Source organism: Tremella mesenterica (assembly GCF_000271645.1).
Source record: "Tremella mesenterica DSM 1558 unplaced genomic scaffold TREMEscaffold_13, whole genome shotgun sequence".
Taxonomy (NCBI): Eukaryota; Fungi; Basidiomycota; class Tremellomycetes; order Tremellales; family Tremellaceae; genus Tremella; species Tremella mesenterica.
In genome coordinates this window covers 553,535-574,287 of record NW_006711237.1, presented here as the reverse complement: position 1 = coordinate 574,287, position 20,753 = coordinate 553,535, and the positions used below count along the sequence as shown (strand labels likewise).

The following is a 20,753-nucleotide window of genomic DNA, read 5'->3' as shown; positions in this document are numbered from 1 at the left end:
CTTGTTCATGCAATGTCGATAATCATCTACTCCTCTCTTCCACTTCTAGAGATCAACCTAAATCGGACATTTTTATTAATGGAATCAAGCTAACTACGCTCTGGGACACTGGGGCTACTTGTTCATATATAAGCCCTAGGGCAGCGGCAAAGATAGGTGTAGGAAGGAGACGATACCAGGTGAGCGTACCCGTTCACATGTTTGATGGCTCGGTTAGTGTCGCTGGACCTATCACCGAGTTTGTCGAAGTTGGTTTTAGTTTGACGAAGGACGCCGAAGTGCGATCCGTTCGTCTAGATGTAACAACGCTCTGCGATGCGGATGTTGTGATAGGGTGGAACTGGATGAGGAAGGAAGGGGTTGTTCTTGATGGAAGAGACAACTCGGTGAAATTCCCCATCCCAACCCCACCAAGTGTGGCGAAGTTAGCAGCCATAGGGCTGCCAACTCCGACGGACGCGATAGATCTCCGAGACAAAGATGACCAAGATGAACTGAGTCCGGAGGAACAGGAGGAATTGTATCAGGTGGTTCCTGAACAATACCACCCGTTCATCGATGTGTTTAACCCGAGGAAGGGAGGTGAAGAATTACCTCCCTCAAGGGAGTATGATCTGGAGTTTGAGCTTAAGGAGGGGGCGAACCTGAAGGTTGCTCCACTCTACTCACTCGGAGAAGATCAGAGAAGTGCGCTGAGAGACATCCTAGATCGCGAAATATCGGCCGGAAGAATTCGACCCAGTAATTCGCCCTACGGATCACCGATGTTCCTGGTACCGAAGAAAGCAAAGGGTCAATGGCGAATGGTCATTGACTATCGAAAGTTAAACGAAGCAACGATACCCGATGCCTATCCACTGCCCCTGATCGGTCAGATAACCGAAGAACTGAGAAAGGCGAGGTATTTCAGTAAGTTAGATCTGATTGGAGCTTATCAACTCCTACGAGTAAAGGAAGGGCACGAGCACTTGACGGCGTTCAGGACCCAGTACGGTATGTTCGAGTCTCTTGTCGTTCGAGATGGCCTGCGAAACGCTCCTGCTGTATTCCAGCATTTTCTGAATGAAAGTTTTAGAGAACTGTTAGGGAAAGGAGTGGTTGTCTACATAGATGATATACTCATCTATGGTCAAACGTTGGAAGAATTGAGAGGAACTACGGCGAAGGTGTTCGAAGTTCTTGGAGGTCGAATCTGTTCGTTAAGGCTAGTAAGTGCGAGTTTGAAAAAGATTCGGTAGTCTTCTTGGGTTTTGTGGTCTCACGGGAGGGGGTGTCTAGTAACCCAGAGTACATCGACGCTGTTGTGTCTTTTCCCCGTCCCAAGAACCTAAGAGAGAGCAGAGGGTTTATGGGAGTCGTTAGTTATTATCGGCGCTTCGTTCCCAACTTCTCCAGGATTGCTAAACCGATCAATGATCTCACAAGGAAGGATGTACCCTTTGTTTGGGGTATGGAGCAGGAAAGAGCTTTTAAAGAACTGAAGGATAGGATGTGTAGGGCCCCGGTATTAGCTCACTTTGATCCTTCGTTGAAGACATTACTACAGACAGATGCCTCGTTCTTCGGGTGGGGCTTCATAATATCGCAGGTGAACGAGTTAGGGCAAGAACATCCGGTAGCTATCGAGTCAGGAGCGTTCCAAGCGGCGCAGTTAAACTATACGGTAGGCGAGAAGGAACTGCTAGCTATTGTTGAAGCTTTTAGAAGAAGGAGACACTTACTATTACAGGTAGAGACTACAGTACTCACGGACCACTTGAACCTGACATACTGGATGGAACCGAAACAGTTAAGCCCGAGACAGGGCAGGTGGGTCGAAGAGCTCTCTAACTTTAGGTTTAAGATGGTGTATCGACCTGGGAAACAAGCTACACTTCCGGATGGACTATCGAGAAGAGCAGACTACCACTCTGGAAAGGGGAGTACGATGGTGCAAGAGAGTAACCTGATCCAAGGGTTGCCGAAGTTCGACGAACTCGACGGCACTAGCTCTGGGTTACAACACCTACTTCGTGCTTTGCAAGGGACAAAGGAAGTAAGAGAGAGTGACCTTATTGATCCCATGGATCTGATTGTTGGTATACAGGAAGATGAAGAAGTGGAGGAGGTTAGGAAGGAGCTATTAGGAGTCATTTGCGCTGAGTGTTCTCATCCAACGTGTCACGATGACGTACAGGAACCAGGATCCATCACCGAACTACGCCGAAGTTCGCGGTCCCCTCTAATACTTCGTGGGGGGTGGACTCCAAGGGGTTTCCTTGCTTTCGACGATCGGACTTTTATGTGCCGAACTACGCCGACGCTCGACTAAAGATTATGAAGATGCGACATGACTCGGCCTTAGCTGGTCACCCGGGTTCGGCAAAGACCCTTGAACTAGTCCTGAGAGATTATGTTTGGGTTGGAGTAAGGAAGGATGTAGAAGACTATGTCGCTGGTTGTGCGGTATGTCAAAGAGCGAAGACTAACAGACAGAAGCCTCATGGAGAACTTAAACCCCTGCAAGTGGCTACGAAACCTTGGTCAAGTATCTCGATGGATTTTATCGAAGAACTCCCAAGTTCCCATGGATATAACTCCATCTTAGTGGTCGTGGATCGCCTGACAAAATGGGCCGTTTTTATCCCAACCACGACGAAGTTGACCGCAGCTGGGCTATCGGAGCTGATAATGGACTACGTGGTGTCCCAGCATGGGTTACCGGAGAGTATAGTATCAGACAGGGGCTCGAAATTTACCTCGAAGTTTTGGAAGAACCTGACCGATAGTCTCGGGATAAGACTACATCTCTCTACGGCGTATCATCCACAGACTGATGGACAGACCGAACGAACCAACCAATCTCTCGAGCTATACCTTAGGATTTTCACGTCCTATCAACAGAACGACTGGTCGAAGCTACTCGCTCGAGCCAGCTTTGCCTATAACAACACCCATCATTCTGCAATAAACAAGACCCCATTCTATGCGAACTATGGGTACCACCCTCGGTGGGCTGAAGAGATTAAGGCCAGCGAAGTCGAGGTACCTGCTGCTACAGTAGTGGTAAAAGACCTAACCGAAATACATAAGGAATGTATCGAGGGGATCGAGAGAGCTAACGAGAAGTACGCCGAAGGATACAATAGGAAACATCGAACTACGCCGAACTTTGTGGAAGGTGACCTAGTTATGCTGTCCTTAGAAAATATTAAGACTAAGAGACCTATGAAGAAATTGGATGTGAAGCAAAGTGGGCCGTACAAGGTGGTACGGCAGGTAGGTTCTCATGCTTGTAAATTGGAGTTACCAGGAACGATGGCGGGTATCCATGATGTATTCCATGTTTCATTGCTTCGCCCCTATCATCCTCCAATATTCCCTGGTCAGCAAGCTGAACCACCTGGCCCAGTAGAGGTAGATAACGTAGGAGAATCGTGGGAAGTAAAGGATATTGTGGACTCTAGGATAAATAAAAGATCAGGGAAGCTGGAGTACCTGGTGGAATGGTTAGGTTACGAAGGAACTGACGACTCAGTATCGTGGGAACCAGTGGAGAACGTTGATGGAGCTGACGACATACTGGCGAAGTTCCACGAACATCATCCTACTAAACCGAAGGAAGGGCGAGTGCGAAGGGCTAGGAGGTAGAACCGTACTGCATACAACATAGGATTACAGCTACGTACCGCTCACTTGTCCTTACCCTTACCCTTTCCTTTTCCTTTCTCCTCGCTCTACTCGGTCCGGCGGGGTTGGTGTGGAGACTACCGATGGCTGAAGGTAGATTGAGAGTGTCAGGGGGGAAGGCAGAAGAGAGAGAAGCATTCCAGGCTCTGTTCATAGCCCCAAAGAAATCACCGAAGTCCTGGAAATCGCGAGCAGCTTGCATGCTCGGAGTCCGCCACAGAGAACGTATGGTCCGAAGACACTCAAAGGGAAGACTGAGGAGGTCGAGAGCAGTCTGGGCGGCGGCGGGGACACGAGAACTACTGCGGCGACCTAACCAGTCGATGGCCGGCGGTGGCTCATACGCCATGGGAGTGACGAGGAAGGGGGTGTCGTAAAGCCTTCGGCGAACATCGGCTATCTCAGTAAGGCTACGGCGAGAGACGTCCGCTAACCTCGTCCTTGCTTCCTCATCCAGAGCCCCAGTGTTGACTACATCTACTAACGCCGCAGTAAGATTGTTTAAAGCGTTAGCTTGACGAGAAGAGAAGTCAAGCAAGAGAGATGTATCGTGGCGAGCGGCCTCGAGCTGAGTGGTGAGACCAAGGACGAGGGAACGATAAGTGGCGAATTCCTTTTCGTCCTCGGGGATACGAACGTCCAGAGAAATACGAGGGTGGACGAAGGACGTTCGGGGGGCAGAGGGACCAGCACGCTGAGTATCTTCACCTTCCATGTCATCATCATTAAAGACAACCTCTTTCTCTTTACCTTTCCCTTTAGATTTCTTTAAAGAAGACTTTGGAGTCTTCTGGGGAAAAGAGGGAGGAGTAACAGGAGCTGCTGCTGGGGTGGCAGGAGCAGCAGAAGGACGACGACTTCGGGTGCCGTGGGCCGGAGGAGAAGGCACCACAGGAGAGGACGGACGAGAGGCCGTGGGACGGGGGGCCGAAGGGCGACGAGAGGCCGATGGAGGAGCAGCCGGGAGACGTGATGGGCCGGCCACAGGGACGAAGGGCAACGGCGAGGGAGGCGACGAGCGGGAGGACGGCGAAGTTCGGCGAACCGACCGAAGAGACGAAGATGGCACCCGCGAACGGGGAACAGACGCTGGAGTCTGGGGAGGGGGGAAAGGAGAGGCGTCGGAGAGACGGGGTGGGATGTCCCGAGCAGACGAGACGGGACAGAAGGAGCAGGGACCAGATGTGCATGAAGCACAGCGGAGGGCTTTGTTGTGAGGCCTGACTGCCTTGAGGCAGGGCCAGTTTGGACGATTATACGTGATCATCTCACGTCTACTAATTAGCAGGAGTAACTTCGGCGTAGTACCGATAGGTGGACTCACCGACAACGATCACACGCTTCATCAACACCCACCGCGACCCAACGCCCAGGCTCGGACTTCAACTTGTCCCACAAGTACTCTTCTTCCCGCAATGATCTCTTCACCCGTTTGGGCGAAGGCTCCCCTCTGGGAGAAGGAAGGGTAGCAGCGGCGGGGTCGGCGGCGACAGGGCGAGTGTCGGCGGCGGCAGGGCGGGAGACGGTGGCGGCAGGGCGGGAGACGGTGGCGGCACGGCGGGCAGCAGCAGCAGCGGCGGCAAGGGTGGCTGCACGGCGAGCGTCAGCAGCAGCGGCGGCGGCGGCAGCGGCAATGGCGTCGGGGGGGGGGGAGATCTTCGGAAGAGGAGGAGGAGGAAGAAGAAGAAGAGGAGAGGGAACGGCGTCGTTTCTGGCCCGTGAGTTGGGCAGGGGGGGGGACAGGAGTGGCTGCGAGTTAGCAGTGTCTTACAGAGCTAAAGAACAGATAAACAACGCCAAGTTCGGCGAAGGTGTGAGAAGATGGACGAAGGACTCACGCTCAGGACTACCTACGTCGTTGTCCTCTACTCTACCCGCCTCCATATCATCTTCCGAGTATTCTTCTAACTCGGTTTCACCTTCACGATCAACACTACCCTCCAAATCATCCTCATCCTCGTCTTCTTCGTCATCCTCATCCTCTTCGTCATCCTCACTTTCTTCGACGTCGGGTCGATCACCCGACTCCGAGCTTCCACTAACGTCCAGGTCGGAGGAGGAGGGAGACTCACCGCGACGAAAGGCGGGCGTCCTGCGGCGCGGGGAGGTGGCAGGAGGATACCCACCGGGAGGACCAGTTTCAACGACGGAAGACTCTGACTCCGGAGAGAGAGAACCAGCGCGAGGAGAAGCGGACGGAGAAGCAGCGTGGGGAGAAGCAGCGCGGGGAGAAGCGGGCGGAGAAGCAGCGGGAGGAGAAGCGGAGCGAGGAGGCGAGGCAGCGCCGGACGGTTCCCCCAAAGAGAGAGTGCCGAGCCCAAGGGAGGAGACTTGGCGAGACCTATCGCCGAAGGAAACTGAACATCAGCCAAGTTCGGCGAGGTAAGGGGAATAACGATGAAAACCCACGAGCAGACGACATCATACCACCAAAGTTCCTTATGGCGGCGAAAGGGTTGGTAGTGGGAGTAGAGGGGGCCATGACGTTAAGATACTTAAAAGAAAAATAAAACTCGAAACGGTGGTTAAATCTGTTTTCTAGGTAAGGAAGATAGAAAGTTTTGAAAGCAGATGGGGAAAAGAGAGAAGCTCGACGAACTGCTCAGTATTTAGTATAACCAGACCTACCTCCCCTCGTCGTCAACATGCGGTAAACTTCGCGTTTCATCAACAAAAGGCAAGCCAGGGACGATCAAAATTCCCACGCTATAGCGTCTTATCCCAATATAAACGAGGGTTACTTCGACAAACAACGATGTTGTTCGGCTACCATTCGGGAAACGTGTCTCACCTACAAAATACACAGGGCTTCTTACGGCAAACCTCGACGAAGTTAGGGAAGTCTCATTGTCGGGTTTTGAAGTGAAAGGAGGCCCGACTACGAAGTGCGGCGCAGAGAGCATAAGGACTGTCACGAACTACGTCGTGACACCTCGATTACTCCACCAACAATGACCCTCCTTTGGCCATCAAAACCCCATCACGCCTTAACCTCTTTACTCTACACGTAACTCAGGACTTCTGACACCAAGTACGGCGAAGTTAGACGGAGTTAGGCTAAGTAGGGACAATGGGAGCAGAAGTACGGCGAAGTTAGACGGGGTTAGGCTAAGTAGGGACAATGGGAGCAGAAGTGCGGCGATGTTAGGCGGGGTTAGGCTAATTAGGGACAATGGGAGCAGAAGTGCGGCGATGTTAGGCGGAGTTAGGCTAAGTAGGGACAATGGGAGCAGAAGTGCGGCGATGTTAGGCGGAGTTAGTCGAAGGAGGAAGAGGATGGCCGAGGGCTCGGGGAAGTTGGACGAAGTGCGTTGAAGTACGTCAAAGCGCGAGAGGGTTGGATGAACGTCTAGGAGGAGTAGATAATATTAGCTGAGAAGATCGCTGAAGTTCTTCAGCGATCCTTGATTGTTGTCAGTAGTGAAAGACAGATAGAGATAGCTATAAATCAAGATACATCGCCATCAGTAGAACAAAACCCTAGTTAGAGTAACTACGCCGAAGTACGCCGTAGTTACACCCCTTTCGACGTCTGCGCCCTCCTGGTTGGGTGAGACATCGACTCAGAGCGTGAAGTTAGCCGAGGTTCGTCGACCGTCGGTCTATTAAGAAATAGTTGTTCGACGGCCGTGACAGTATCAAGGATCGCTGTTACCGACGACCCGTGCGAACCTCGGAGAAGTACAAAGATAATATGGAACCAGAAAGAAGAATTACACGAGGGATGAGTAGGGATGGAGACAGGATGGAGGAGAACGAGAGGAGAGCATTGGAGGAGCTTAGCAGAGCAATGGGGCAGGACCTTGGAGTGGAGGATAGTGTGGGGGGATCAATTCAAGGAGATGAGTTCGTTCCACCGGTGCCTTCTAACCCTCCTTCTCCTCCGTCTAATGCTCTCCCACCTGCGGGATCCCCACTTGGATCAGACCAAACCCCACGCCCAAGAGAAAACACGGGAAGTACGGCGAACTTGGGAGAAGAAGGAACACAAGGGGTGGTGTTGGCCTTGATGCAGATGGTGGCGAATATGAACAAAGACATGATGGAGGAGAGAAGGCGTAGGGAGGAATGGGAACAGAGAAGAGAAAGGGATACAGTGGGCGGGATTGCAGAAGGGATATCAGAAGGAGTGAGGTACGCCATGGGACGGCAAACTTCGGCGACCCCAAGCGTAGTGGGCGAACAACGGAAGGGGATAAAGCTACCTAACCCAGACCTCTGGAGAGGAGATCGGAACAAGTTAACCGCCTTTCTGTCTGAGTGCGACGTACATTTCGAATTGAACTCTCATCTTTTCCCCGACGACACTAAGAAAGTCTTTTTCATGATCTCTCATCTACGCGAAACACCTCTTCTTGCAGTGCAGCCCGATCTATCCAAAAGACCTCTTCCTGAGTACCTCACGACACACGATCAGTTCGTTAAGTACCTCAAGACTAACTTTGGTGATCCAGACGAAGAAGGAACTGCGGCCCGACAACTTAACGACCTCAAGCAAACCGGGTCTGCTTCGGACTACTTCTCCGCCTTCCAGCGACATGTTGCGATTCTTAAGTGGTCTGATGATGGAAACCTAGTTGACCGAGCCAAGAAAGGACTAAAATCGCACCTTCTAGATGAAATTGCAAGACACGGTAGATCGTTTGGGACTGTGAAAGAGCTATTGGAGTTTGTGATTCCCTTGGACAACCGCCTGTGGAGGAGACAAGTGGAGAAGGAGGCAGAGAGGAAAAGGGAAGGAGGGATAAGGACAACGACAGTGGTGGAAAGTCAGAGGACGGAGAAGAAAGAAGAGAAGAAATGGGAAAAGGGGCAACCTTCGGCGCAGGGTGGTGTCCAGGCGGCTATGATGTCGACGGTGGTAAAGAGTACACCGTCAAACATCGACGAAGTGCGCCGAAGATGGCCTAGGCCGAGCTCCGATCTGAGGGAGACAAGGAGGAAGGAGGGGAAGTGTACCGAGTGTGGTGAAGCGGGACATTGGCTGAAGGAATGCCCTGTAAGGGAGGCTAAGGTTAAGGTTGGACTGTTGCCTCCATGGGGGGAGAAGTTCGGAGAACGTGGTGGAGGATCGGGAGGGAACGCAGTACCTCTCGGACAGAGGAGGAACTTGAATGCGGTTGGAGGAGAAGTAGATTTGGAAGAGGACCAGGGAAAAGAAGAGGACCTGTCGCAGTAGGCGAGGCTCGGCGGGTCCGCCATATTCTCTCGGCCACCATTCCCAAACCCATAAAAGAAACACAGCTGATGGAGCCAGAGGATTGTGAATACAAAAATACACCACTCAGTACCCCTTGTTCATGCAATGTCGATAATCATCTCCTCATCCCTTCCGTTTCCAGAGATCAACCTAAATCGGACATTTTCATTAATGGAATAAAGCTAACTACGCTCTGGGACACTGGAGCTACTTGTTCATATATAAGCCCTAAGGCAGCAGCGAAGATAGGTGTAGAAAAGAGGCGATATCAGGTGAGCGTACCCGTTCACATGTTCGACGGCTCGGTGAGTGTCGCTGGACCCATCACCGAGTTTGTCGAAGTCGGATTTAGTTTGACGAAGGACGCCGAAGTGCGATCTGTTTGTCTCGATGTAACAACGCTCTGCGACGCAGATGTTGTGATAGGGTGGGATTGGATGAGGAAGGAAGGGGTTGTCCTTGATGGAAGAGACAATTCGGTGAAATTTCCCATCCCAACCCCACCAAGTGCGGCGAAGTTAGCGGCCATAGGGCTGCCGACTCTGACGGACGCGATAGACCTCCGCGGCGAAGATGAGCTTGAAGAGCTGAGCCCGGAGGAACAAGACGAGTTGTTCCAGGTAGTTCCTGAACAATACCACCAGTACATTGACGTTTTTAATCCGAAGAAGGGAGGAGAGACCCTTCCCCCTTCAAGGTCCTACGATTTGAAGTTTGAGCTTAAGGAGGGGGCGAACCTTAAGGTCGCCTCCCTCTATGCTCAAGGAGAAGATCAGAGACGCGCGCTGAGAGACATACTAGATCGCGAAATCGCCGCTGGCCGAATTCGGGCAAGTAACTCGCCATACGGCTCACCAATGTTTATGATACCGAAGAAAGCCGAAGGACAATGGCGAATGGTCATCGACTATCGAAAACTGAACGAAGCGACCATACCAGATGCCTACCCTCTCCCTCTAATAGGTCAAATTACCGAAGAACTTGGAAAAGCAAGGTATTTCAGCAAACTAGATCTAATTGGAGCATACCAATTGTTGAGGGTGACAGAGGGACATGAACACCTGACGGCGTTCAGGACACAGTATGGTATGTTTGAATCTCTGGTTGTTCGTGATGGGCTGCGAAACGCCCCCGCGGTCTTCCAACACTTCCTAAATGAGGTGTTTAGAGAGCTACTAGGGAATGGAGTCGTGGTCTACATTGACGATATCCTCATTTATGGGAATACGTTGGAGGAATTACGAGGAACTACGGCGAAGGTCTTTGAGGTACTGCGGAAGGCGAGCCTGTACGTGAAAGCTAGTAAGTGCGAGTTCGAAAGAGATTCGGTGGTGTTTCTGGGTTTCGTGGTATCCTCTAAAGGTGTATCGGTGAACCCAGAATACATTGATGCCATCACTTCCTTCCCACGTCCTAAGAATCTACGAGAGTCAAGGGGATTCATTGGAGTTGTAAGCTATTACAGGCGCTTTGTCCCCAACTTCTCGAAGATTGCTAGACCTATCAATGACTTGACAAGGAAGGAGGTACCATTTGTATGGGGAGTCGAACAGGAGTCAGCCTTCAAAGAGTTGAAGGCTAGGATGTGTACTGCGCCGGTATTAGCCCATTTTGACCCTACATTGAAGACGATATTACAGACAGATGCGTCGTTCTTCGGCTGGGGGTTCATAATTTCGCAGATCAACACGGCTGGTCAAGAACACCCGGTAGCTATTGAGTCTGGTGCTTTCAACACAGCTCAACTGAATTATACGGTAGGAGAAAAGGAGTTCCTCGCTGTAGTGGAGGGTTTCAGAAGAAGGAGACACTTATTACTGCAGGTAGAAACCACAGTACTTACCGACCATCTAAACCTTACCTACTGGATGGAGCCGAAACAACTCAGTCCTCGGCAAGGTAGGTGGGTAGAGGAGCTAGCTAACTTCAGGTTTAAAATGGTTTATCGGCCAGGAACCCAGGCAAGTCTGCCAGATGGATTATCTAGACGGGCGGACTATCATTCCGGGAAAGGAAGTACCATGGTACAAGAGAGCAACCTTATCCAAGGTCTGCCGAAGTTCGACGAAGTTGACGCCACCACGTCGGAGTTGCGTCACCTCCTTCGAGCATTGCAAGGGACAAGGGAGGTAAAGGAAAATGATCTTGTGGACCCTATGGATCTAGTACTTGGAGTTCAGGAGGACGAAGACATAGAAGGGGTCAGAGAAGAATTATTAGGAGTCGTTTGCGCTGAGTGTTCTCATCCTACGTGTAACGATAACGTGCAGGAACCAGGATCAATCACCGAGCTACGCCGTAGTTCGCGGTCTCCTCTAATCCTTCGTGGGGGGTGGAACTCAAGAGGTTTCCTCACATTCGACGATCGCATTTATGTGCCGAACTACGCCGATGCTCGGCTGAAGATCATGAAAATGCGACATGACTCGGCCTTAGCTGGTCACCCAGGTTCAGCGAAGACCCTTGAGCTAGTTCTAAGGGACTATGTCTGGATTGGAGTAAGGAAGGATGTTGAGGACTACATCGCTGGATGCGCGGTATGTCAGAGGGCAAAGACTAACAGACAGAAACCCCATGGAGAGCTTAAACCACTGGAGGTAGCTACGAAACCTTGGTCTAGCATCTCGATGGATTTTATCGAGGAGCTGCCAAATTCCCATGGATATAACTCCATCCTGGTAGTGGTGGATCGGTTGACCAAATGGGCCATTTTTATCCCGACTACGACGAAGTTAACCGCAGCCGGCCTATCAGAGTTGATTTTGGACTATGTGGTGGCCCAGCATGGGTTGCCAGAGAATATAGTATCGGACAGGGGATCGAAGTTTACCTCCAAGTTCTGGAAGAATTTGACCGATAGTCTCGGAATAAGACTACATCTCTCTACTGCATATCATCCACAGACTGACGGACAGACCGAACGAACCAACCAGTCTTTGGAACTGTATCTTCGAATCTTCACCTCCTATCAGCAGAACGACTGGTCAAAGCTACTCGCTCGAGCTAGCTTTGCTTACAACAACACCCAGCACTCTGCGATAAACAAAACCCCATTCTATGCGAACTATGGATATCACCCTCGTTGGGCTGAAGAGATAAAGGCTAGCGAGGTCGAAGTGCCCGCTGCTACGGTGGTGGTAAAAGACTTGACTGAAATACACAAAGATTGTATCGAAGGAATTGAGAAAGCTAATGAGAAGTACGCCGAAGGATACAATAGGAAACACCGGACTACGCCGAACTTCGCGGAAGGAGACCTAGTGATGCTGTCGTTAGAGAATATTAAGACGAAGAGACCAATGAAGAAGTTAGATGTTAAGCAAAGTGGGCCGTACAAGGTAGTACGGCAGGTAGGTTCTCATGCTTGTAAATTGGAATTACCAGGAACGATGGCAGGTATCCATGATGTATTCCATGTCTCCTTGCTCCGTCCTTATCACCCTCCAATATTTCCTGGTCAGCAAGCTGAGCCACCTGGGCCAGTAGAAGTAGACAATGTGGGAGAGTCTTGGGAGGTAAAGGATATCGTGGACTCTAGAGTAAATAAGAGGTCAGGAAAGTTAGAGTACTTGGTGGAGTGGTTAGGTTACGAAGGAACAGACGATTCAGTATCATGGGAACCAGTGGAGAACGTCGATGGAGCTGATGACATATTGGCGAAGTTCCACGAACTTCACCCTACTAAGCCGAAGGAAGGGCGCCTGCGAAGGGCTAGGAGATAGAACGTACTGCATACAACATAGGATTACAGCTACGTACCGCTCACTTGTCCTTACTCTTACCCTTACCTTTTCCTTTTCCTTTCTCCTTCGATCTACTCGGTCCCGCGGGATTGGTGTGGAGGCTACCGATGACCGAAGGTAGATCGAGAGTCTCAGACGGGAACGCAGTAGAGAGAGAAGCATTCCATGCCCGATTCATAGCCCCAAAGAAGTCACCGAAGTCCTGGACATCTCGAGCAGCTTGCATGCTCGGGGTCCTCCACAGAGAACGTATGGTCCGTAGACACTCGAAGGGAAGACTGAGGAGGTCGAGAGCAGTCTGGGCTGAAGCTGGGACACGAGAATTACTACGGCGACCTAACCAGTCAAGGGACGGTGGTGGCTCATACGCCATAGGAGTGACTAGGAAGGGGGTGTCGAACAGTCTTCGGCGAACATCGGCTATCTCAGTAAGGCTTCGGCGAGAGACGTCCGCTAACCTTGTCCTTGCTTCGTCGTCCAGAGCCCCAGTGTTGACTACATCTACTAACGCCGCAGTAAGATTGTTTAAAGCGTTAGCTTGACGAGAAGAGAAGTCAAGCAGGAGAGATGTATCATTTCGGGCGGCCTCAAGCTGAGTAGTGAGACCGAGGACGAGAGAACGATAAGTGGCGAGTTCCTTTTCGTCCTCAGGAATACGGACGTCCAGGGAGATACGAGGGTGGACGAGGGACAACCGGGGAGCAGAGGGACCAGCACGCTGAGTATCTTCATTTTCCACATCACCATCATTGAAGGCAACCTCCTTCCCTTTAGATTTCCCTTTTGATTTCTTTAAAGAAGACTTCGGTGTCTTCTGGGAAGCAGAGGGAGGGGTGACGGGAGGGGCCGCCGAAGAGGCCGGAGGAACAGAAGGACGCCGACTTCGGGTGCTGTGAGCCGGAGGAGAAGCTACCACTGGAGAGGACGGACGTGGCGCCGAAGGACGAGAGGCCGAAGGACGGGAGGCCGAAGGAGCAGAGGCCGAAGGACGGCGAGAAGACGAAGGAGGAACAGCCGGGAGACGTGATGGGCCGGCCACAGGAGCGAAGGGCGACGGCGACGGAGGCGACGGGCGGAGGTCCGGCGAAGTACGGCGAACCGACCGGAGAGACGAAGACGGTACCCGCGAACGGGGGACAGACGCTGGAGTCTGGGGAAGGGGGAGAGGAGAAGCGTCGAAGGGACGGGGCGGGATGTCCCGGGCAGAGGAAACGGGACAGAAGGAGCAGGGGCCAGACGTGCATGAAGCACAACGGAGGGCCTTGTTGTGTGGCCTGACTGCCTTGAGGCAGGGCCAGTTTGGACGATTATACGTGATAATCTCACGTCTACTAATTAGCAGGAGTAACTTCGGCGTAGTACGAATAGGTGGACTCACCGGCAACGATCACACGCTTCGTCAACACCAACCGCGATCCAACGACCAGGCTCGGACTTCATCTTCTCCCACAAGTACTCTTCTTCCCGCAGTGATCTCTTCACCCGTTTGGGCGAAGGCTCCCCTCTGGGAGAAGGGGGGGGAGCAGCGACGGGGGCGGCGGGAGCAGGACCGGCGGCGGCAGCAGGAGCGATGGCGGCGGCAGAGCGGGCGGCGGCAGCAGCGGCGGCAGCGGCGATGGCGTTGGGGGGGGGGAGAACCCCGGAAGAGGAAGAAGAAGAGGAAGAAGAAGAAGAGGAAGAAGAAGAAGAGGAGAGGGAACGGCGTCGTTTCTGGCCCACAATTTGAGCAGGGGGAGGGGCAGGAGCGGCTGCGAGTTAGCAATGTCTTGGAGGCTAAAGAACAGATAAACAAGGCCAAGTTCGGCGAAGGTGTGAGAGGTTGGACGAAGAACTCACGCTCAGGACTATCTACGTTGTTGTCCTCTACACTAACCGCCACCATATCATCATCCGAGTGTTCCTCTAACTCGGTTTCACCCTCCGACACGATTCTATCATCCTCATCACTATAATCACCCCCTTTTCCTTCGAAGTCTGACTGATCGTCCGACTCCGAACCACTGAGCGACTCCTGGTCGGAGGAGGACGGAGACTCACCAGGACGAAAGGCGGGCGTCCTGCGGCGAGGGCTGGCGGCAGGAGGGGAAGCAGAGCGAGAACCAGGAGGAGGAGAAGCAGAGGGAGAACCAGCGGGAGGACCGGCGGGAGGAGAAGCGGAGCGAGGAGGCGGGACATCGCCAGACGGCTCCCCCAAAGAGAGGGTGCCGAGGCCGAGGGAGGAGACTTGGCGAGATCTGTCGCCGAAGGAAACTGAACATCAGCCAAGTCCGGCGAAGTAAGGTAAGTGTCGAGGAATAACTCACGAGCAGACGACACCATACCACCAAAGTTCCTCATGGCGGCGAAAGGGTTAGATGTAGGAGTAGAAGGGGCCATGACGTTAAGATATTTAAATGAGAATAAAACTCGAGGCGATGATTCAAGGTAACAAATCTGTTTTCTAGGTAAGAGAGATAGAAAGTTTTGAAAGCAGATGGGAAAAAGAGAGAAGCTCGACGAACTGCTCAGTATTTAGTATAATCAAACCTAACCCCTCGTCGTCAACATGCAGCAAACTTCGCGTTTCATCAACAAAAGGCATCGCAGGGACGATCAAAATTCCCACGCTATAGTGTCTCATCTCAATATAAGCGAGGGTTACTTCGACAAACAACGGTGTTGTTCGGCTGCCATTCAGGAAGCGTGTCTCACCTACAAAAGACACAGGGCTTCTTACGGCAAACCTCGACGAAGTTAGGGGAGTCTCATTGTCGGGTTCTGGAGTGAAAGGAGGCCCAACTACGAAGTGCGGCGCAAAGAGCAGAAGAGTGGAGGATGGTCATGGGGAGGGAGAGAATGGGGTACTACGCTGCTAAGTTCTCTTGCCACGACAGAGGTGTAATCGCTCACGAGGACGTTCGCGGCTAAAGAAGGGGGCGACTGTCACGAACTACGTCGTGACACCTCGATTACTCCACCAACAATGACCCTCCTTTGGCCATCAAAACCCCATCACGCCTTAACCTCTTTACTCTACACGTAACTCAGGACTTCTGACACCAAGTACGGCGAAGTTAGACGGAGTTAGGCTAAGTAGGGACAATGGGAGCAGAAGTACGGCGAAGTTAGACGGGGTTAGGCTAAGTAGGGACAATGGGAGCAGAAGTGCGGCGATGTTAGGCGGGGTTAGGCTAATTAGGGACAATGGGAGCAGAAGTGCGGCGATGTTAGGCGGAGTTAGGCTAAGTAGGGACAATGGGAGCAGAAGTGCGGCGATGTTAGGCGGAGTTAGTCGAAGGAGGAAGAGGATGGCCGAGGGCTCGGGGAAGTTGGACGAAGTGCGTTGAAGTACGTCAAAGCGCGAGAGGGTTGGATGAACGTCTAGGAGGAGTAGATAATATTAGCTGAGAAGATCGCTGAAGTTCTTCAGCGATCCTTGATTGTTGTCAGTAGTGAAAGACAGATAGAGATAGCTATAAATCAAGATACATCGCCATCAGTAGAACAAAACCCTAGTTAGAGTAACTACGCCGAAGTACGCCGTAGTTACACCCCTTTCGACGTCTGCGCCCTCCTGGTTGGGTGAGACATCGACTCAGAGCGTGAAGTTAGCCGAGGTTCGTCGACCGTCGGTCTATTAAGAAATAGTTGTTCGACGGCCGTGACAACCTCCCAGTCATCTATCTTAGTTCGCTCCGAGCGTCGTGTAAGCAGGACGATCTCAATAGTTGCTTCAAGTTTGGTATTGTCCCGGAAAGCCATGGGCTGATGATTGGTGTTAAAAATTGACGAATTGCTCACAGACCATGTCAATCTCATGGAAAATCACTGCAGATGAATGTGCTTGTTTGAAGCATATGGAAACGATTTCATCTAGCCATTGTTACCTCATAAGCACATTAGGAACCTGCTTTTTCTCTGGCTGGGTCTGCTGAAGGAGTCAGACCACTCCGGAGTGGAACATCTCTGGTCAGGTCTGATCGGATCCGTGCCACTCCGGAGGGGTCTGTCTCCGGCTGGGTCCCTAACAGAACTTCTTGCCTTCCGAGGTTGTAGGCTAGTCATGATACCTCTAGACATTCTTCTTGCCCATTTGGTCATTTTGTACAATGCTTGATTAATATGTCAATACTTGGAGATGGAGGTACGGGATGGGGGTGTACGGATTGACGTGTGAAGGTATGGGTGATCGTTAATAGTTGAAAGAAGGAGGGAAGTTGAAATTGTCTTAACTTTTTGTACTCCACCCCATAATAAGATAGCAGTGCAAGTAGAATTTCCCTTCCATTGTTTTCCATCAACACAGCTAACCTTCCATCAAGTTATGCCACTATTACGTGTTCCAAAACCTATTTCAACGTTTGCATAGCTTTCCTATTAAAGGAGGGGTTAGGAGAGTTAGAAAACCAGTGTTAGTCCTTCCGATTGAGTCGGAGGTCATCACTTCTAACCGAGTCACCGTATACGTCAATTCGATTAGTCATGTAAGTGTAGGAGAGAAAGGTGAATCGGCGCAACATAAAATCACAATCGTATCGCATGCTATCTCGTCAACATCATCGATCAGGCAGGAAACCAGAGGATCGAGACAAGAAACAAAAAGAACAAGGAACAACTTCCTCTTCATCACAAGATGTCAGTTTCTCTTTCATCTTCTTTCCTCCAAACTTCCTCCAACCACTGAGGCTTGCTACATTTTTGGGATAGGCGAAATGATCGGCACAAGAGCATCGAAGCTTATGCCCCTCGAGCTTTAGCAGCAGCGGCCATCATGTTCAAAGCTGATAATCAGCATCCATTCGTTCGATATGGGTCATGAGCCGACATATCTCAAAATCATGCCAATGAGTATTATTAGAGATGAGGACACTTCAGAGTAGTTCACCCGGGATGGGACTGGTTGGAATAATGAATATGTGGAGGGTTATGTCACCGAGAAAGGGCACATGGGAAAAAGTGGAGCAGAGAAGATGATCAACTCACCAGACCCAGCCTTAAACCATCCCCATTGACCCTCATTGATGGAAGAAGTACACAAGAACTTCTCCTTGCTTCCATCCTTATGCGTGATTTCGACCGTGATATCCTGACCAGGCTTGAACTCGTTCAGTCCTAAAATGGAGATTTTGTCGGATCCAGAGATCTTATCATAGTCGGCAGGGTTTTTGAACCAGAGGGGGAGCATTCCTTGTTTCTTCAAGTTGGTTTCGTGAATACGGGCGAAAGATCGGCAAATGACAGCACGACCACCGAGGAAACGAGGTTCCAGAGCGGCATGTTCTCGTGAAGAACCTTCTCCATAGTTTTCATCTCCGATAACAACCCAAGGCACTCCTTGGTCGCGGTAGGAACTGAAAGTCAGAATGAATGGAAATATGTCAAGATAAAGACTTACGCTCCCACTGTAGGGACAGGACCGTATTCTCCGGTGAATTGGTTGAGGACTTTGTTGGCTTCACCGTTATCTGCGTTGATGGCGCCGATCAAACAATTTTCTATGTCTCAGCACTAACCACGAGATTACGCAGAGCCCTGAGTGAAACAATCTGATTTGGCGGACGTGTGCAAGGGAGGAAGTAGACGAGTGAGCATGAGAGGAGAAACTCACGTGAAATGTTCTCAAGATGTCCACGGTATTTGAGCCAAGGTCCACCGGCCGAGATATGATCCGTCGTGCATTTACCCTTGGCTTTGATAAGCACAGGAGCCTCAATGATATCTTTTCCGTCCCAAGATGCGAATGGTTTGAGAAGCTGAAGTCGGTCTGAGGTTGGTGAAACGGCAACCTGTACACTGGCACCGTCCTTGGGAGGAGCTTGGAAAGTGTTCTCGCCGGCATCATAGCCCTTGGCGGGAAGCTCAAACCCTGATGGTTCAGAAAATTTGAACTCTTTGCCGTCGGCTCCTTTCAGAGTGTCAGTCAAAGGGTTGAAAGTGAGATCACCAGCAAAAACCATAGCGGTGACAAGCTGGGTGTCAGCTCATGCGGACACTCGATGGAAGGCAATCAGCTTACATCGGGAGAGGTGACGAAAGCGTGGGTGGCAGGGTTGGCGTCATTACGACCGGTGAAGTTACGGTTGTAAGAGGTAACGACTGCATTGTCAAATACACATCTCCCCGGGGAAGTTTTGCGACTTACTGGAGTTCGCCTCTCCCTTCTTCACGTCTTTACGATCCCACTGACCGATACAAGGACCACAAGCATTGGCAAGCACCACTCCACCGACATCCTCGAAGGCTTTGACCACACCATCCCGTTCAATAGTTGCACGCACTTGCTCCGAACCTGGGGTAATAGTGAAGAGAGATTTAGCCTTGAGACCGTGACTAGCTGCCTCTGTAGCAATGGAAGCCGATCGTGTCATGTCTTCATATGAAGAATTGGTACATGATCCGATAAGTCCGACCTTGAGTTCGGCGGGCCAAGAGTGTTTCTTGACTTCACTGGCGAATTTCGAAATGGGTGTGGCAAGATCGGGAGTGAAAGGTCCGTTGATATGTGGTTCGAGCTCGTTGAGGTTTATGTTGATCAACTGATCGTACTCGCACCCTTCGTCTGGTTGGAGATTGTGATTGAATTCTTCGGCATATCTGGCAATAGCGGGTCGACGGGTGGCTTCGAGATATTTACTCATTCGGTGATTGAAAGGGAAAAGTGAGGTCGTAGCACCAATTTCGGCACCCATGTTGCAGATGGTAGCCATACCAGTGCAGGACAATGATTCGACACCAGGACCGTGATATTCGATAATAGCGCCAGTGCCACCCTTGACAGTGAGGATACCAGCGACTTTGAGGATAACATCTTTGGGAGTAGTCCAACCGCTCATTTGACCGTCGAGGCGGACACCAATGACTTTGGGAGCTTTCAATTCCCAGGGAATATCGGCCATGACGTCTACAGCATCCGCACCACCAACACCGCAGGCAACCATACCTAATCCACCAGCATTGGGAGTGTGAGAGTCGGTTCCAATCATCATAAGACCCGGAATGGCATAGTTTTCCAGTATAATTTGGTGACTGGTTGTCAGCTTGTTCTACACACATGTTGTCAAGATGAGAGGCACTAACATGATACCACTACCGGGCTTCCAAAAACCAATTCCGTATTTGGCACATGCAGTAGCGAGGAAATCGTATACTTCTTTGTTGATTTCGATAGCGCGGGCCAAATCTTTGACACCACCAACTTGAGCTTGGATCAAATGATCACAATGGACTGAAGTAGGAACAGCGGTTTGAGGAAGACCGGCTGACATGAATTGAAGGATAGCCATCTGACCTGTCAGAGCTTGCCAAAAGCGCGAGTACTGTATGAATCACTTACCTGTGCAGTAGCATCTTGACATGCTACTCTGTCTGGTCTTAATTTCAAATAAGAAACTCCACGCTCTATGTCTTGTTCGTGTGGGTTGTCTAAATGACCGTAGACGATTTTCTCTGCAAGTGTGAGAGGTCTGTTGAGTCTACACTAGTCAGCTTAATTGAAAACACGACTCTGCCAGATACATTAGCGGTCAAGATATGACACATGGTCCACTTTATGCTTATGCATACCTCTTACATCTCTGAAGCAAACATTTCGAAGTTAGGGGACGATACAAAGGTGATAGAAGAATTTGATGGATGGTGGAATGTTACCGGCTAATAACCGATACCGAGAGATAAGTAACGGAAAGTGGAGCTGGAGCAGAATCCATCACTCACCTAGACCTGACAATTTGTAAATTATCCTCAATACGTTGATAATTGATATAACGTCCTTGTTCCAAATTACTCATCTCCACCTTCTTATCACCGATAGAAGATTGTACCGTCGCCATTGACCTCCTACTCAAAGTAGGTAGCCGATAACGAGCGGTACGTAAGGGAGAGCTGATCATTCGAGACGTTGCCATATTGCTCAAACTGTATACAGCTTTATGTTGAGCTGAAGAGCTACCAATGAGACGAAAAGTATACGTATTATGAGTTGGGATATGAAGAGAAGAGAAAAGGAGAAAGAAAGCAAGAGGTGGAGAAAGTTGTTCTGCCTTTTTACCTTACGTGTAGCCTTCACCTGATAGGACGAACGTCATTTGCATTTTAGACCCGATTTTCGCCGACAGGTCCGGCTTACGTCATCAATCAGTTGACAGATTTTGGTTCCGCTCGTT

General features: G+C 50.8%; 3 protein-coding genes across 3 annotated transcripts; all 3 read right to left on the bottom strand.

Moving 5' to 3' along the window:
• Window positions 1-3,581: 3,581 nt before the first annotated feature.
• TREMEDRAFT_65193 (uncharacterized protein) lies at window positions 3,582-6,151 on the bottom strand (the record flags this gene model as incomplete). Its single annotated transcript, XM_007007340.1, has 5 exons — window positions 3,582-3,637; window positions 3,676-4,943; window positions 4,994-5,418; window positions 5,524-6,026; window positions 6,079-6,151. The coding sequence occupies 5 exons, from the start codon at window positions 6,149-6,151 to the stop codon at window positions 3,582-3,584; spliced, it is 2,325 nt and encodes a 774-aa protein (XP_007007402.1).
• Window positions 6,152-12,631: 6,480 nt separating this feature from the next.
• On the bottom strand, window positions 12,632-14,988 carry TREMEDRAFT_65191 (uncharacterized protein; the record flags this gene model as incomplete). The annotated part of the gene is made up of 5 exons (XM_007007339.1): window positions 12,632-13,940; window positions 13,991-14,360; window positions 14,449-14,586; window positions 14,650-14,862; window positions 14,916-14,988. The coding sequence occupies 5 exons, from the start codon at window positions 14,986-14,988 to the stop codon at window positions 12,632-12,634; spliced, it is 2,103 nt and encodes a 700-aa protein (XP_007007401.1).
• A 2,116-nt stretch (window positions 14,989-17,104) lies between these two features.
• TREMEDRAFT_40787 (uncharacterized protein) lies at window positions 17,105-20,599 on the bottom strand. The gene is made up of 9 exons (XM_007007227.1): window positions 20,305-20,599; window positions 19,925-20,063; window positions 19,669-19,874; window positions 18,734-19,617; window positions 18,608-18,687; window positions 18,200-18,560; window positions 17,987-18,086; window positions 17,575-17,942; window positions 17,105-17,372 (listed from the first exon to the last, which is right to left on the bottom strand). Exons 1-9 carry the CDS (start codon window positions 20,493-20,495, stop codon window positions 17,329-17,331), a joined length of 2,373 nt encoding a protein of 790 aa, XP_007007289.1. The 5' UTR covers window positions 20,496-20,599; the 3' UTR covers window positions 17,105-17,328.
• Window positions 20,600-20,753: the final 154 nt, after the last annotated feature.